The sequence below is a fragment of the Panthera tigris genome, chromosome F3 (assembly GCF_018350195.1).
Source record: "Panthera tigris isolate Pti1 chromosome F3, P.tigris_Pti1_mat1.1, whole genome shotgun sequence".
NCBI lineage: Eukaryota > Metazoa > Chordata > Mammalia > Carnivora > Felidae > Panthera > Panthera tigris.
The window spans coordinates 63,557,041-63,573,124 of NC_056678.1; the positions used below are offsets into that span (position 1 = coordinate 63,557,041).

Below are 16,084 nucleotides of genomic sequence, written 5' to 3' on the forward strand. Positions count from 1 at the left end.
ACATGCACTCTCCCTCTCAACAACAAAAAAAAATCTGTACAATGACCATTAAAATATTTATGTTTCAAATGCTTACTGAAATTACAAAACAGCTCAAATCTGGAGAAAATAAGACATTAACGGCAAACTGCCTAGAAGCTTAAATGATACATAATTACATATATATATATTTTTTTAATCAAAACTTTCAAAGTTATCCTATACTACCTTAGTATTAGACTAGACCTTCACTTACTACAAAATAAAGCTGTGTATTCCTTTACTGTTTATGTTTTGTTCAACTTCCACAGCAGGATTCTACCTGGATTACTAAATACTGAAGACAGTGGTTGAGAACTCTGCTTCAGACACACCATACAGGGTAACTAAGATTTGTGGTCTAAAGAAAAAATCAAAGTACCCAACCTAAATTCTGGCAGTTTTCTCACCTGCCCTAGTTTCCCAATGACCTAGTCTCAAAAGAAAGAAAGAAGTTACATTATCTCCTTTTATCTTGAAAGTGACATAGTGACTTACTCAAGGTAAAGAAGGAAATTAGCAAAGGTTTCTGATTTCAAATGCCTTTCCCCTCACTATAACAATTCAAGTCTGGGAAAAGGTAGCCAAGCAATAAATGATAAAACCACTGGGGTACTCCTTATAAACCCGCCAATATGCAACTCAGATGAAGTCCAAAACTAAAGAAAATCATCAACAGATTTTTCCATGCCCTCAAAACTCAGCTCCGCACTTGACAGACTCTAAGCCACTTTTTAAAACAAAGGATGAAATCTACAGAGGCTGGAAGAAACCAATTACTTTGCACAGATACTTTTTTGAAGAACATGAATAAATTGGACTATTTGGGGACAGACTGACCTTAGCTCTATTACTGCTCTGCAAAGCCAGGATTCAGTAACACCTGGTATTTAGATGTATTGTATTTCTTCAGTTTATGTGTCACTTCGATAAATGTGGAAAGTACTTTTAGCCAAGAACTTGAATTAGATTTCACTTTAAAATCTGGCTGAACAAAACCATGTATACTTGGTTTGAATTCTGACATTTAAGTTATACAGTAACTTTTAACCTACAGCCAATAATGATTTCATACAGCAAAATGTGCTCAGCAATTGAACAGGGGAAAAAAAAAAAAAATTGGAGCCAGATTTGGGGACAGGCTCATCTCAGGATAAGAAGCTAGAGTTTTTCCTATAAAAATTATGAAAAGCTGACAAACTTAGAGAATGTTCGAATAGAGACATTTCATTTCTAACCAGTTCCAGACAACTCAAATTCAGGCCATATTTTCTGTGGTCAGCTGTTCCTTTAACACAGTCTCATAAGCAAACCACAGAGTAGCCGGCCCTTAAGTATGATTTACCCTTCTTCATCCAAGTCTGATGTCTCAAACTACACAGATTCCGTTCTCATGAGGGGAGAGTGCCTAACCCGGAACAAACAAGGAAAAAGCATCATCCACTTCAAACACTTGTTATTTTTTCTTAAGACCCAGCATGTTCACAATCTCCTTGAGATACTGCTTTGTGTTTTCTGAAAAGGAGAATGACTACAGTGACTTTTAAAATAGGAAGGAGAGGGTTGCCTGGGTGGCTCAGTTGGTTAAGTGACCGACTTCAACTCAGGTCGTGATCTCGCAGTTTGTGGGTTCGAGCCCCGCGTCGGGCTCCGTGCTGACAGCTCGGAGCCTGGAGCCTGCTTCGGATTCTGTGTCTCCCCCTCTCTCTGCCCCTCCCCTGCTCACGCTCTGTGTCTCTCTGTCTCTCAATAATAAATAAATGTTAAAAAAATTTTTTTTAATAATAATAATAAAATAAAATAAAATAAAATAGGAAGGAGAAAACATACCAAAGGAATCTATACACTGCAGTCCTGTGTGCCAGGAAGAAGTGCCTCTTACAAGGTTATGCTATGGTCTCACTCAGTCCAAACCAGAGGTCCATACATTTCCCCAATTACAGAAGGCAAACCTATAAACACAGAGGTGTCTGTCCAGAGATTTAATAAAACTTCTCTTATGTAGATTATCTTCTAATTCAATGGATAAATGCTCTTATAATTTCTACAGAGGCCAATGTAGAGAAAGAAAGAAATACTACACTATACACAATTTTCAACTCTGGACACACTTCAGACTCCCTGGGGGAAAAAACATTGTGTTTCAGAGCAAATGAATTAGACCCATCCTACCAGATTCCACAAGTTTTGGGCAGGGCTCCTCCCTTTTGAAGATTTCCTACTGATTATTAACGTACAGTCATGGCTGCGAACGACTATGAGAGAATTTAACAAAAAAATCATCCCAACTTTTTTTTTCATCCAAACTTTTAAGGAGGCAAGTAAAATTTGCAAAACCTCCAGACAAACTTCTGCATCAAAAACCCGTGGTCCGTGTCATTACCCAACAGTCAACAAAACTCACGACAATAAATGACAGACTGCACGTAGGGCTCAGACTGAGGTTTCTCCAACCAGCTTTAAGCACCCTGTTCTATACAGATGGAAGTATTGTCAACACAACTTATCGCTGGTTAAACTTCATGCTGCCAACAGAACCTTTTGGAGAGTCTTTTCTTCCACCAAGATTAACCCATTTTCCTTTTCTCTTCCTTTACTTCCCCCGCTTTTCTTAAATTAATTCAACTTCCCTCCACCAAGAAATATTTTTTACAAATGTCTAAAAGGAACACTGCTCATTCTCTCCACCCTACCCTATTTCCTGGATATCTGTACAAGGCTGAGATTTACATCAATTCCTGAGGTATGGGGGAGAGTTAAACCTCCCCAGTGTCAAAATGGTCTTGAGGGACAAATTTAAAATAACAACAAAACAGAAACACATCAGCATGGAGTAGCAATGAAAACCACGCCTCTGTATGACCAACAGCAGGTATGATTTTTAAAAAAAATTTTTTTAATGTTTATTTATTTTTGAGAGAGAGAGACAGACAGACAGAGCATGAGCAGGGGAGGGGCAGAGAAAGAGGGAGACACAGAATCCGAAGCAAACTCCAGGCTCCAAGCTGTCAGCACAGAGCCCGATGCAGGGCTCGAACTCATGAACCGTGAGATCATGACCTGAGCCACAGTCAAGACACTTAACCAAATGAGCCACCCAGGCGCCCGAGGTATAATCTTTGAACATTGCTTTAATTTAGCAGGGACCCAAGAGGAGGAAATTCTAAACATTAAGCATCCCCCCTACAATGAAAATATCTCTTCCTCATCCTCACAAAATCTAAACCAGATAACCATTTATATATCCTATCCAATTTCAACACCCATTAGAAAGTTCAGTGTGTGAAAAATGATTAGAAGAAACTACACTTATAATGCGGAAGGTAGTAATAATGAGATAAAAACAAAGGCTGTGCAAATTAAGGTGTCATAAAAAACATAAAACCAGAAAAAAAAAATTAGAAAACTTAGTCATAAAAGGCCCAGGAGGTGAAAAGGCTTTTTTTTTTTTTTTTTTTTGCCTTATGTTACTTATTGTTTTTTCTAAGGCAACAAAAAGGGTAGAAATGGGGAAATAACGTCTTTCCCACGTCTGTATTATGCCCTGGCTCGTGTCATGTGCCCTCCGCTTCCCATGGAACGTCTGTCCCTCCTCTCCTTATAAATCTCGAATTTCACTCTCCCCGGTGAAGCCTTCCCTTGTGATCACTCTGTCCACATACGTCCCCTTCCCGGCAGACGCTCACAACACGCACCACTCAGCAGTCACCAGCACAATACGTGCCATGTTAGGCCTTCTCCTCTGCAGGAACAAGATGCCCCACCCCCTGCCCCCGTGTACGAACTGGCACTGGCCACAGCCCACCCTTTCAGCCCTGCTGTGTCCATCTCCCCCCCCCCCCCCCCCCCCCCCCCCCCCCGCCGTCTACGCTCATTCGTGTGCAATCATGCACTCGTTCCCTTGTTTGGCCCCTCAACTACATCCAACAAATATTTATTAAGTGGCTACACTACTTCAAGCATGATCTAGAAGCCAGGTGAGCGCCAGCCATCTCTGACTGCTGCTCACGGCAGGTGAAAGCCATCCTCCCTGAACATCCGCTCACAGCACCGCCTTTACCGGGAATGCCCATCTCTCCCCATCAGGCTAAGTCCTGAATCTTAGTGAGTCAGGGCGGCACTTTTTTAGCGTCTGCCATGTCCTGTACACGTCGTGCTAGGTGCTGAGGATACAGAAAGTGCACGGAGGCACAGCTGCTCAAAAAAAAAAAAAAAAAAAAAGGAAAGAAAACAACACAGAAGCTATAGTAGCGAAGACCCAGATACCAACAAATAACAGGCACAAGGTGGCAAGTTCTATGGCATGTAGACAGGATGATTGGGCAGCACGGGGCAAAATACTCAGGCTGGCCTTGATGTGACTTAAACGTGCTCAATGCTTACTTGACTACTGCAAATACTCTTCTACAATTTGCTTATTCCACACAATATACTTCCTACAAGGTCTGATGAATAGCATTTTTAGCACCATTCGGTAATAATTCCGTTTTAATTTCTCCTTTGATCTATGAGTTACTTAAAAGTGTGTTTTTTAGGTGTTAGGAGCGTAGGAGGTTCTTATCTTTTTGTTACTGTTCGACTTTAATTACACCGGCAGTGAATATAGTCTACGTGTTAGTCTACGAAATTTGTCGAGACTTCCTTTATGATTTAGCACAGATCAATTCTCTCTTTTAACATTTCCACCTAGAGTTCAAAAACTGTGTGTTGGTAAATGCGGTAATTATGTAAATGGCCATTACATCAAGTTTCATAATGATAATATTCAAACCTTCTACACACTTGCAGATTTTCTTTTCACTGTGGTCTATCAAGGCAGAGGTACACTCAAAATTTCCCACTATGGCAGTGGAATGCCAGTTTTCCCCATAGTTCTATATATTGCAAGCTATATACTAATTTAGAATTATTAGATCTTCCTGGTAAACTAACCTTTTAATCGATAAGTGATTATGTCTAATAATGCTTTCTCCTTAAAGTATATCTGCCTGATATTAATAAAGCAACGCCAGGGGCACCTGGGTGGCTCAGTCGGTTAAACGTCTGACTTCAGCTCAGGTCATGATCTCATGGTTTGTGAGTTTGAGCCCCGCGTAGGGCTCTGTGCTGACAGCTCAGAGCCTGGAGCCTTGCTTTAGATTCTGTGTCTCCTTCTCTCTCTCATGCTCTGTCTCTCAAAAATAATAAATGAATATTAAATTATTTTAATGAACAAATAAAGCAACTCCAGATTCTTTTGGCGACTATTTGCTTTTTCCATCCATCCCTTGACTTTATGTTTATTTATATTGAGAGAGAGAGAGAGAGAGAGAGAGAGTGAGCATGAGTGGAGCAGAGACAGAGAAAGAGGGAAAGAGAGAGAATCCCAAGAGAATCTGACAGCGCAGAGGGGGACATGGGGCTCAATCTCACGACCGTGAGATCACAACCTAAGCCGACACCAAGAGTCAGATGCTTACCGACTGAGCCACCCAGGCACCCCATCCATCCCCTGACTTTCCAACTTCGACTTTCTGCAGCTTGATACTTTTAGGTGTTTCTCTTGTAAAAAAGCATAAAGTTGAATTTTGCCTTCTTCCCCATCCAGTCTGACAATCTGTGCCTTCTAAATGCAGAGTTCAGTCCATTTTCACATATTGTGATTATGCATAATGTCCTAGATTCATTTCTTCTACCACATTTTGGGCTTTCAGAATCTAGTAGTTTCTTTCCCTCTTTTCATGCCTTTTTTGGGGTTGAGTCTGTCCACCTCATTCAGTGATGTTGCTTCCACTAGAGTTTGAAAGGATACACTTCAACTGTATTTTGTTAGGGGGTAAAGTAATTTAACAAGTCTAAACAATCAATATCTTTACCTACTTCCCAAACAAGACTAAGAACTTTGAGTGTTTTAACTTGGATCACACCTTTCCCAACTTATCAGGTATTATTGTACAGAAAATTCTCCCACCTTGATGTGCTTCAACCTTGCAAGCTAAACATTGTTAATGTTTTAGATCGAGTTTTTAAAATGCTTCATCCACAACTATTATTTTTGTCGTTGCTGGCCATTCATTTCTGTCTCAAACCTTCTTTCAATTATTTTCCTTCTTCCTGAATACGCTGACACTTAAGCTGGTAGGCCATTTATCTTACACATTATCCCCTCTGTGTGGATTTAGCTGTTTTCTCATGAGAAAATTAAGGGTATACATTTTTGGCCAGAATGTCACGTGAGTGTCACTGTATCCTGTATCACCTCAGGAGGTACAAGACCATCAGCATGTCTCCTGACCGATGTTACCTTGATTACGTGGCCATGGTAGTGTGACCTCAAGTCTCTTGGTCCCTGTCATGCTTGCCATCTCCTCTCTCTCTTATGCTGTTTTGCTTCAGCCCTGTGTTCTCATTCGCTATTTCTTTCTCCAAAGGTGCCTATTTTGTTGTTTTAACCTGGTCATTGTTTTTCTTAACGTTTATTCATTTTGGAGACAGGGAGAGACAGAGCATGAACGGGGGAGGGTCAGAGAGAGAGGGAGACACAGAATCTGAAACAGGCTCCAGGCTCTGAGCTGTCAGCACAGAGCCCGACGCGGGGCTCGAACTCACGGACCGCGAGATCGTGACCTGAGCTGAAGTCGGACGCTTAACTGAGCCACCCAGGCGCCCCATGTTTTTCTACTTTGAACTTATCACATTTCTAGATGTTTTTTTCAAAATGTCTGGATCAATTCTGAGTCTTTGGTTTCTTCGTCATTCTTTAACTCCCTTTCTTATTTAACATAGTTAGCATTCTGTATCTGTTGATTCGAATACCCGTAGTCCTCAGAGTCTGACTCTGTTCTAACTCTTGTTCATGGTGGCTGGGTTCCTAGCTGGTTTCATGAGTTGGGGGAGAAAATGGGATGTTGGCTCATGTTCAACTGGAACTGTATCTGCAGCAATTTTTTCAGTATGGATGTTTAAAGTGCCTTCCTTGAGAAGAGTTTGCATTTGTATCTGCCGGGAGCCTAGTGGTACCAACACAGGGCCACTTAAACCAAATTTTTGGTTTGGTTTTTTGGGGTGTCACAACAGTAGTACAAATGCAGGCTCAAACCTGTACGAGTTAAGGCTGGTGATAATGAATTCTCCAGAAGACTTTTGTTTGTCTTTATGTCCACTCTCCTCGAAGCCAGTACCAAGACAGGGACTTACCAACACTCTCCCTCTGTGGTGGAACAATCTACTTCCCCCCCCTCTTTTGGCAACTAAGAATGTCATTTTCGGGAAGTTCCAGCTTTATTTGGGTTTGGGAAGGGGGTACGGAGCTCAGGTGTGACTTCCTACTTTCTTTAGAACCCCAGAGCTTTCTTTCCTATTGCCAGACTCTAAGCCAAAAGATCAGGAAATAACTCTAGGACAAGCACCACCTCCAATGCTAGCCTATCAATGCATTCACGTTACCTTAAATTTCTGACCTCTGAGAAGGCCTTACTCTGTCTTCAGTTCAGCCATTACATAAGAGTTTTGATTTTTTAATCCAGCATTTTCTGACATATTGAACTGCAAAGAGTTTCTCCTTACCTCTAGCCCAATATACTACCAAAAATACAAGTCCTTAAGGTTTCTTGGACAATGGTAGGGAAAAACTATGGCATAGAAGAGAAGGCAGAGTTTTCAATGATAATTTTTAAAAAAGAGACCTTGGTTAAATTTCTGGCCCTTCGACTATACAATAGGACTAACGTGGGGCTCGGTCGGTCAAGCATCCGACTTCGGCTCAGGTCACGATCTCAAGGTTCGTCAGTTGGAGCCCTGCGTCAGGCTCTGTGCTGACAGCTCAGAGCCTGAGCCTGCTTTGGATTCTCCCTCTCTCTGCTCCTCCCCTGCTCACACGTGTGCTCTCTCTCTCTCTCTCCCTCTCAAAAATACACATTAAAAAAAAAAAAGTAAAACAGAACTACTGAACATAGACTCAACCCCAACGAGTAGTGAGTAAAAAGGGGGTTTCCTACCAATGCATACTTGTTCCGGTTAACCATTCCCTGCTGCCCAGAGTTACTACTTTCATGGACCACCAGAGCGGGACAGCTCTTTGAATCGTGTGCCAGAAACAGCTAGATGCCGTCTTTGCCATCCACACAACATCAACAAGGTCAGAAAAATTAACCCTTTTAAAGTCTGTTTGGTTTATTTTCTTTTTCTGTGTGATGACTATTCAGTAACCGAAGATGCTTCAAACGAGTCAGTTTTGGTGCACGAAACTCTCTTACTTTAGATGTGAGATGTATGTACATTTCATCACCAAGCGCCTTCAGACAATGCTTAAGGCATACTTATATTCAGCACACTTGTGTATTATAGATTTTTTCCACTTGGACCCATACCTATATGGCCCGGAAGGTCAATGCTACGTTGAACGTCTGAAAGCACACTAACAACTTTATTATGGAAACGTGGTCTGTTCTGAAAGAGTTCTGTTTCCTAAATTTAAAATGCTTTGGAAGTCTCTCATTAAAGTGTCTCTTTGTCTGGCCAGACTTAGTTTTGTGGGACTTGAGAGAAGCTCGGTTAGAACTCGCTGTCTTGCTTTTTTCCGTACCAATGACAACACAGTAACGCTCAAGGTGTGCAGATCCAGGCCATAATGTGGAAGTCAGTCACCAAATACGTTCCAGGTGGTGCTAGTAAGGTTCAACTGGGGAGTTTCTGCTCCTCTGGAAGATTCGCAGCCTGAGCAGATCTTCAGTCTTGAAGTGAAGGGGCTGCAAATGACAGGGTCAATCAAGCAAGCTTCCCAGGACCATACGGGATGGAGCGGCAACACCGCCAACGTCTGGTGCAGGGGGGGCACGGGTCAGTCCTTCGGACCGCTCGTGCTGCCCTCTCAGCTTTGATGCTTTCCCATCCGTGCCTGACTTTCTCTAGAAGAAACAGTTCCTGGCTTTTGAGGAGTTTCATGGCCAGTTTCTTTTCTCCTTTCTTCTTGGTGTCTGGACAAATCCCAACCTGTTAAGATACTTTGATATTTCTTCATTCCCTCCAGCTCTTTGTTGCTTTTCTTCGATCTAAGTCTTTTACAGCATGCTTTTTTTTTTTAAACTTGAACACTTCCCAGATCTGCCCAGTACTTCTTGGCTTTCTGTTCCAAAAGCCTCCACGAAGAAACAGACACAGATCTCCTCTGGCTACTCCTCAGGATGTTCAAGTATTTGAGCTTTCTCCATTCTCAATTTTGCTGTTTGTACCGTCCGTCTAATTTTTTGGCACAAAACCGTCTTGATAAAATGGGACCATCGTCTGTCTCCTCCTTCCAAAATCAATCAATCCTCTGTTCACAGAAATGAGAGCCATCCCCCCACACACCCCCTTCATCCTCAGATGTAAAAATCATTAAGTCATCAAAAAACATTTTGTCTTTGTCTCTGGGGCACCTGGGTGGCTCAGTCAGTTGAGCATTCGACTCCTGACATGGGCTCATGTCATGATCTCACGGTTCGTGGGATCCACCCCTATGTTGGGCTCTGCACCAACAGTGCAGAGCCTGCCTGGGACTCTCTCTCTCCCTCTCTCTGCCCCTCCCCCACTCTCTCACTCTGTCTCAAAAATAAATAAGTGAGGAGCACCTGGGTGGCTCAGTCAATTAAACATCTGACTCGATTTCAGCTCAGGTCACGATCTCACGGCTGTGAGATCGAGACCACTTCAGGCTCTGTGTTGGGCACGGAACCTGCTTGGGATTCTCTCCCTCCCTCTGCCCCTCCCCTGTTCACGCACACATATTCAAGCTCTCACTCTCTTTCTAAATAAACAAATATTTTTAAAAATAAATAAATTTCTCTTTTCCCCCCCAAATCTCTATTAACTCATGAGGGCTTACAAAACAACACCTATCTCCAACCCCGTCCTCTTTACTGTTCATCGAATGCTACTGCATAAAGCCTCCGAGACGGTCATTATCAGAGTTACTGGGTACTTCTGTGTCCCTTCAAGAGTAGGCCCACATCTTGAGATGACATCTACGTAAGTCTTACTCGTGCTACAGTTGTTTCCGTATCCACTGCTTTTACTAGTCTGTACTCGTATTCGTGTTCGCATCCCTGGCTCCTTACTCACTACCTGGCAAATTGTAAGTACCTTATAAATATCTGCCGGATGTGTGACTGAATGAATAAATAAGCACCTTATATAATAGCCTAGATGCGAAAGGAGCACACAGCACCTGAGGCAATCTGGCAGACTCCATCACGATTCCAGATATTCTAAGGTATGAATTAGAATACTTAGACTCTAATAAATATATACCCACAATATATACTCTTTCTACATATGGATATGAATACATGTTATATGTATACGTTTTAGATCTATGTGTTTTACATAACTATATTTTTATATGTGCACATAAACATTTATGTGTTTAAAATGTATATCTGGTATATATTTAATATGTATATATATATTTGTATAACTCAAAATAACCTACATGCCCATTAATAGGAGAACAGTTAAAGAAATTAAGTCAGCAGTTCTGTGAAGCCCTGAGGACCCCAAGATTCTTTCAAAGGGTCAGCAAGGTTCTCCCCTTTTCAACTACATACCTATGGGTATCTAGATTTTCTTCATTTATCTCAACCAAAACAATTTATCACGACGGATTACAGGAAGAAACAGGAGAACAGAGCTGGCTTCTATCAAGATTTTTGGCAAATATAAATAAAATAATGCTACTCCTCTCACTCAATTTTTGAGGGTCTGGAAAATAGTTATTTTCCATAAAAATGTTATTTATGTTTACATGGAATGGTTCCGTATTCTTTTTAATTCTTTTTTAATCTTTTAATTTAATTTTCTTTTTTTTTGAGAGTGAGAGACAGAGCATGAGTGGGGAGGGGCAGAGAGAGGGAGACACAGAATCTAAAGCAGGTTTCAGGCTCCGAGCCGTCAGCACAGAGCCCGACGCGGGGCTCGAACTCTGCCTCACCACCGATCTGTTTAATCACTTGAGGCTTTCTCCATTAAATGACATGATTTTTCCACTAGACTTAGGGGAAGAACAAGGAAGAGGAACGAGTCTTTCTTCTCCTTTCTTCTTACCTAAATAATGTCTCCGAGGAAAACAAAACAAATCTGTTTTTCCCTCGCTTATGACTAGAGGTGAAAACAATGAGAGCTAAAATTTTTAGTGTTTGTATCCAAAATAAATAAACAGTGTTTGCAGACAAAACACACTCACTTCATGGGTCCATAGTTGAGCACTATAAACGCCAACACCACCATCACACAGATAGCTCTTCGTTTCGGATTAGGAACTTTAAGCCTCTGGTTCTGAAAGAAATAACCATGTCAAATACGGTTAAACTACACACTAATCTCGCAAAAAGCAACGGGTAAGATAAGCACACTCCTCTTCAGCAGTTATTAGTTAAAAAAAAATACTAATAATAATAAACAAACCTCAAAGGTGAGGAAATGGTACCTTTCACAAGGCTAGAGCGCAGCCTTCTTAGTTCCCTAATGGTAGCAGAGAAAAACAAAGGAGCAGGAGAAAAGAAACATAGTGGCCACTGTTGCACTTTCCTCTTCCCCCCAAAAGGAAAGAATTCAACCATTTAACACTTCTATGGGTCTTCAAAGAATTTTCAGATACATCTGTAGTTTTTTTTCCCCTGTCTCTTAAATCTCCCGTGCGCTCAGGGCAAAACAGAGAACCCCAATGGAAGAAGCCCACTCACTGGGCACAGGCATCCATTCGGTTCCAGACAGCGTTGCAGTGGCAAATCCTGAAACTGCAGGTTTCAGGAACAGAATCAAGGGGAAGGTCGACTTTATCGGGACCAGCATGGCAACAACATGCAAAAAACATAACGGGGGTCAGGTGGACAGAGAAACGATTTAAAATTTGATTTTGTTTTTTTTTCTAAAATGTTTTTAACCATTCATATATTGAGAAACAGAGAGAGACAGAACATGAGCAGGGGAGGGGCAGAGAAGAGAGGGAGGCACCGAAACCAAAGCAGGCTCCAGGCTCCGAGCTGTCAGCGCAGAACCCGATGCGGGGCTCGAACCCACAAACTGGGAGATCATGACCTGAGCCGAAGTCGGACACTTAATCGACTGGGCCACCCAGGCACCCCTGTATTTTCTTTTTTAAAAGGAAAGCCCTGGCGGGACAACTGAAGGTCCTCACGGCGATTCACTTAGTCAGAAAGAGAGGGGTACCCCGGAAACACAGCTTTTGAACGCAGGTTGGGAGGTACAATTCGCGAGCTCCTTTTCCCAATGCTTTTATTCCGATTGCAAATGCTTTAGGGCTTAACGCGCCCTCTTTTTCCTAGGACTCTTAGTTTACACAATTTAAAACGCACACCATTCCCGATGGTTTCTCAGGAAAAAAGAATGCTTGAACCCATCTTGTCGGGGCTGCGTCGCTGGCCCTCACCTCGGACACCACTTCGTCCAGCTGCCTCTTCAGTGACCCGTTCTCCTTCTTGAGCTTCTCATTCTCCGAGAGCGCGGCCTTTAACCTGGCCTCCAAGCCAAGCATATATTCTTTCTTCTTCTTGCGGGACTGACACGCGGACTCTCGATTTTTTATCATACGTTGCTGTCTCCTTAGTACAGCAATCTAGAAAAAGTTACAATGAATCAAAACATTCCAATTTTAGAACCAGATCAGAATAGACTGATTTTTATGTAACAATTATTTTTTGTTCATAGCAAAAAACAAACAAAACAAGCGATTAAAAAAAAAAAGCAAACGACTGTTACGTTTGCTTTAAAACGTATCTGTTCGAAACCTAGGTTACGTTTGTTTTAAAACAGGTTTTAAAAAATATTAAACAAAGCAAAATGAAATCAAATGGCTAAGGCCTTCTAAAACTTAAATGTGAAATGGTTTCTTCTGATGTTTTTCTAAGGCTTATTTATTGATCTTCCAATTTTCCCTTTAGAAACTCAGGGAAAAAAAAGAAAAAGAAAAGGAACGAAACTCAGACGGTGTCCTGACATATACATATACGTACCTATCCACACACCTTTAGACTCAGGCTCTGAATTGACTGTTTTCCAGAACCCCGTATCCAACTGCTTATAAGGCCACTTCTACGTGCAAAGTTACCATCACTTCAAATTCAGTTCCCACAAACTGAACTCATCGTCTCCCTCTATCTGGATTTATCTATCCATCTTCTCTCAGTCATAAATGCCTCTCAAGATATCTAGGAGGAAGTGACCATCAACTTATTTTTCCTTCATTCCCCATATTTATCCCCTCTCTCAACCCGATTCACTCACTAAATATGCACTGAGGCTATGCTAATGACCAAGTTTCTTCCCGGGACAGTGCTGTCTCACTTAATCTGTTCTCTCTATTCCTGCTGTCACCCTCCTAAAGCAGGCCCTCATTACCACATCCCTACAGGCTACTGCAATAGTCTCCTACACATTTTCAATGGTCTCCAATCTCTTCCTGTCTGCCATCTGCAAGATTAGTCACCCTGCAAAACAACAACAACAAAAAACCTTGCGATTCTATTGCAAAAACAAGCTATTCATGCATCATAGTTGGCCACCTGTTTTCAAGGCCTTCCATGATGTGACCACCTCCCTAAATAACCAAACCTTCTGCCCTAACCCAACAACCATTCAATCCACACCCAAATTCTTATCATTTGAGGCTACCCCCCAATCTCCACACACACCTAATTCATTCTTTTAGCCATACCACCTACGCCAGTTTGTAATGCGGTCTCCTCCACTAACCGAAACCTCAGGGTCTTCCACACTGTGCTTATGCTAAACCATCTTTCCTGAATGTCTTATGCCCTTATAGTTTGGAAAATATACCTAAACCCTTTAATGTTCTCAACTGTTTCGGGAGTGTTATCTCTCTCTCAACCTCAATTTTTTACATTAGAAGCCAAAACTATGTAATTCTACATTTTTGCTTACTACCCACAATATCTTCCATAATCTCAACTTACTGAGAAAAATTATTTGCATCACATTTTCTAAGTGAGAACTTATGGAACCTATTTGTCCATAATGAACTAACAGCATTAGTCTAATTTATTTGAGGCAGAGGGTGAGGCAGCAAAATTAAGTCCATAAAAAGCACCAAATAATATTAAACTGATTATTTTTAAAGTACACAGATGACTGAACTACTGACTTTATATGTTTTGTAACTGACTTTAAAAAATAAACGTTCCACTCTGTGGCATTCAATGGCTCGGTGAGACCAGTAAACAGAATAATATTGATTTCTTTTAAAATAATAACACAATTCCAACCCCACACAACACTTCCTCGAAAGAGCCAAAGCCAATCTCTCTGCACCAAATACTGTCAACAAACTTTCAATCAGAAGCTACAAGGGAAAAAAAAAAAAAAAAAAAACTACAGGAGATGTCAAAAGAGGGTGTTTTTCTCTTTTTTCCTTCCTTTACTGAAGCTTCATAGGAATGCCAACTTATGTAACCATCATCGGCAAACCTTCCCTAAGGAGTAACCATCCCACTCTACAGTAACACGGTGTGCACACACACACACACACACACACAGCAGCGGCCAAGCCCTGATGGATGATTCTTCACCACGTCAAAGCAGTCTCTGGACAATGCCACTTTGTTCAGTCTACTGTTATTCTTAGTGCTCTTCATGGTTACTGAGAAGGCCAGGGTCCATAATTAATACTTAATTCCAGAGTGCTAAAGTATACAGAACACTGAACAAGCGCATGAAAGAGAAGGTTCCCAGATGGAAGAGTTTATACTAACGTTAGATAAAAGGCAACCTTACTTTAAAGGCTAATTAATCTGCGGAATTTAGGGAGGCTTACAGATGGCACACCATTTAATAAATTTCAAACAAGGATTAGGAATTTCTATAAACAATAAAAGCACCTGCACATTATACAGCATGAGAGTTTCAAAGGCTGTCAGTGCACATGCCTCATGCTAAAAAAAATGAAAACCACCTGTGGCCATTCACTGCTTCCCAGAGAAAAAGATACAATAGTTCCAAAAATAAATACTCAATATTACCAATAAACACAAAGGATAGAGAGTAAAAATAAATGAAACCCACAGGAATTGCCAAACATAAGAGTTCCAACTTTACATCTCAGCAAGCTATCTTCAGCTATTTGAATGTATAATATTTAAGTTATTCTGTATTTCCTAGACCAAAAAATTATGATTTTCAGACTACACACACACACACACACACACACAGCCATGGTGTTTGTGTTTCCGGTGGGGGGTATATTTTACAAGAAAAATTACACTGTAGTTACTATTTTGTATACTGATTTTTGCATGAATGTATTATGATCATCTTTTTTAATTTATTTCTTTTGTTCATTCTTTCTGAGAGAGACAGAGCACAAGCGAGGAAGTGGCAGAGAGAGAGGGAGGGAGAGAGAGAATCCCAAGCAGGCTCCACACTGTCAGCGTGGAGCCCAATGCAGGACTCAAACTCACAAAACGTGAGACCATGACCTGAGTTGGACGCTTAACCAACTGAGCCACTCGGGCACCCCGGATGTATTATGATCATCTTTGACATGCAATGAGAACGCATGGTATTTCAGTTATCTTGATGTTCTATATCAATCTCCTCCTGTTGAAGTTATTACAGTTTTCGAGATTCTTTAAAATAAGCCTCCTCATCGGATCCACTGTTGGAGAGTGGACGTGCCACAGCTAGAACTTAGAGCAGCTGACTCCAAGCCCAGCACACACAATCCCGGTACATAACAGCCCCACACTGCTTTTTATACCAAATGGGAAGTCCTGAATCTCAACATGGCACCCTAACCTCGTGAACTCCGTGCTTACTTTCATTATGTACCTGTCTGAAAAGGAAGGCTATGGAAACACGTGTATCTACAATGCTTCATCTCCTGTGTTAGCAGTCTGAAAACATAAAATCAGTACTCTGGCTCATTAATCAATTGGCACATCTCACTTAAGGGCTGTCAGATGCTTTAACAGGACTGAAATGAGCGAAGAGGTCGTCAGTCCCTGCTTCTGATCATCCTGCTTCAGACAACTCTCCCATCAAGCACTGTGCTTAGAAAAAGAAAAAGGAAAAACTTCAC

General features: G+C 41.4%; 1 protein-coding gene across 5 annotated transcripts in view; it reads right to left on the reverse strand.

Moving 5' to 3' along the window:
- The window catches only part of ATF6 (activating transcription factor 6), a 201,820-nt gene that overhangs the window by 143,523 nt on the left and 42,213 nt on the right, over nt 1–16,084 (reverse strand). For all 5 annotated transcript variants that reach the window (XM_042975597.1, XM_042975598.1, XM_042975596.1 and 2 more), the window contains exons 8-9: nt 12,422–12,607; nt 11,216–11,307 (exon numbers count right to left, since the gene is read on the reverse strand). In XM_042975597.1, the coding sequence (XP_042831531.1) occupies nt 11,216–11,307; nt 12,422–12,607 (278 nt within the window). The remainder of the gene's footprint in view (nt 1–11,215; nt 11,308–12,421; nt 12,608–16,084) is intronic.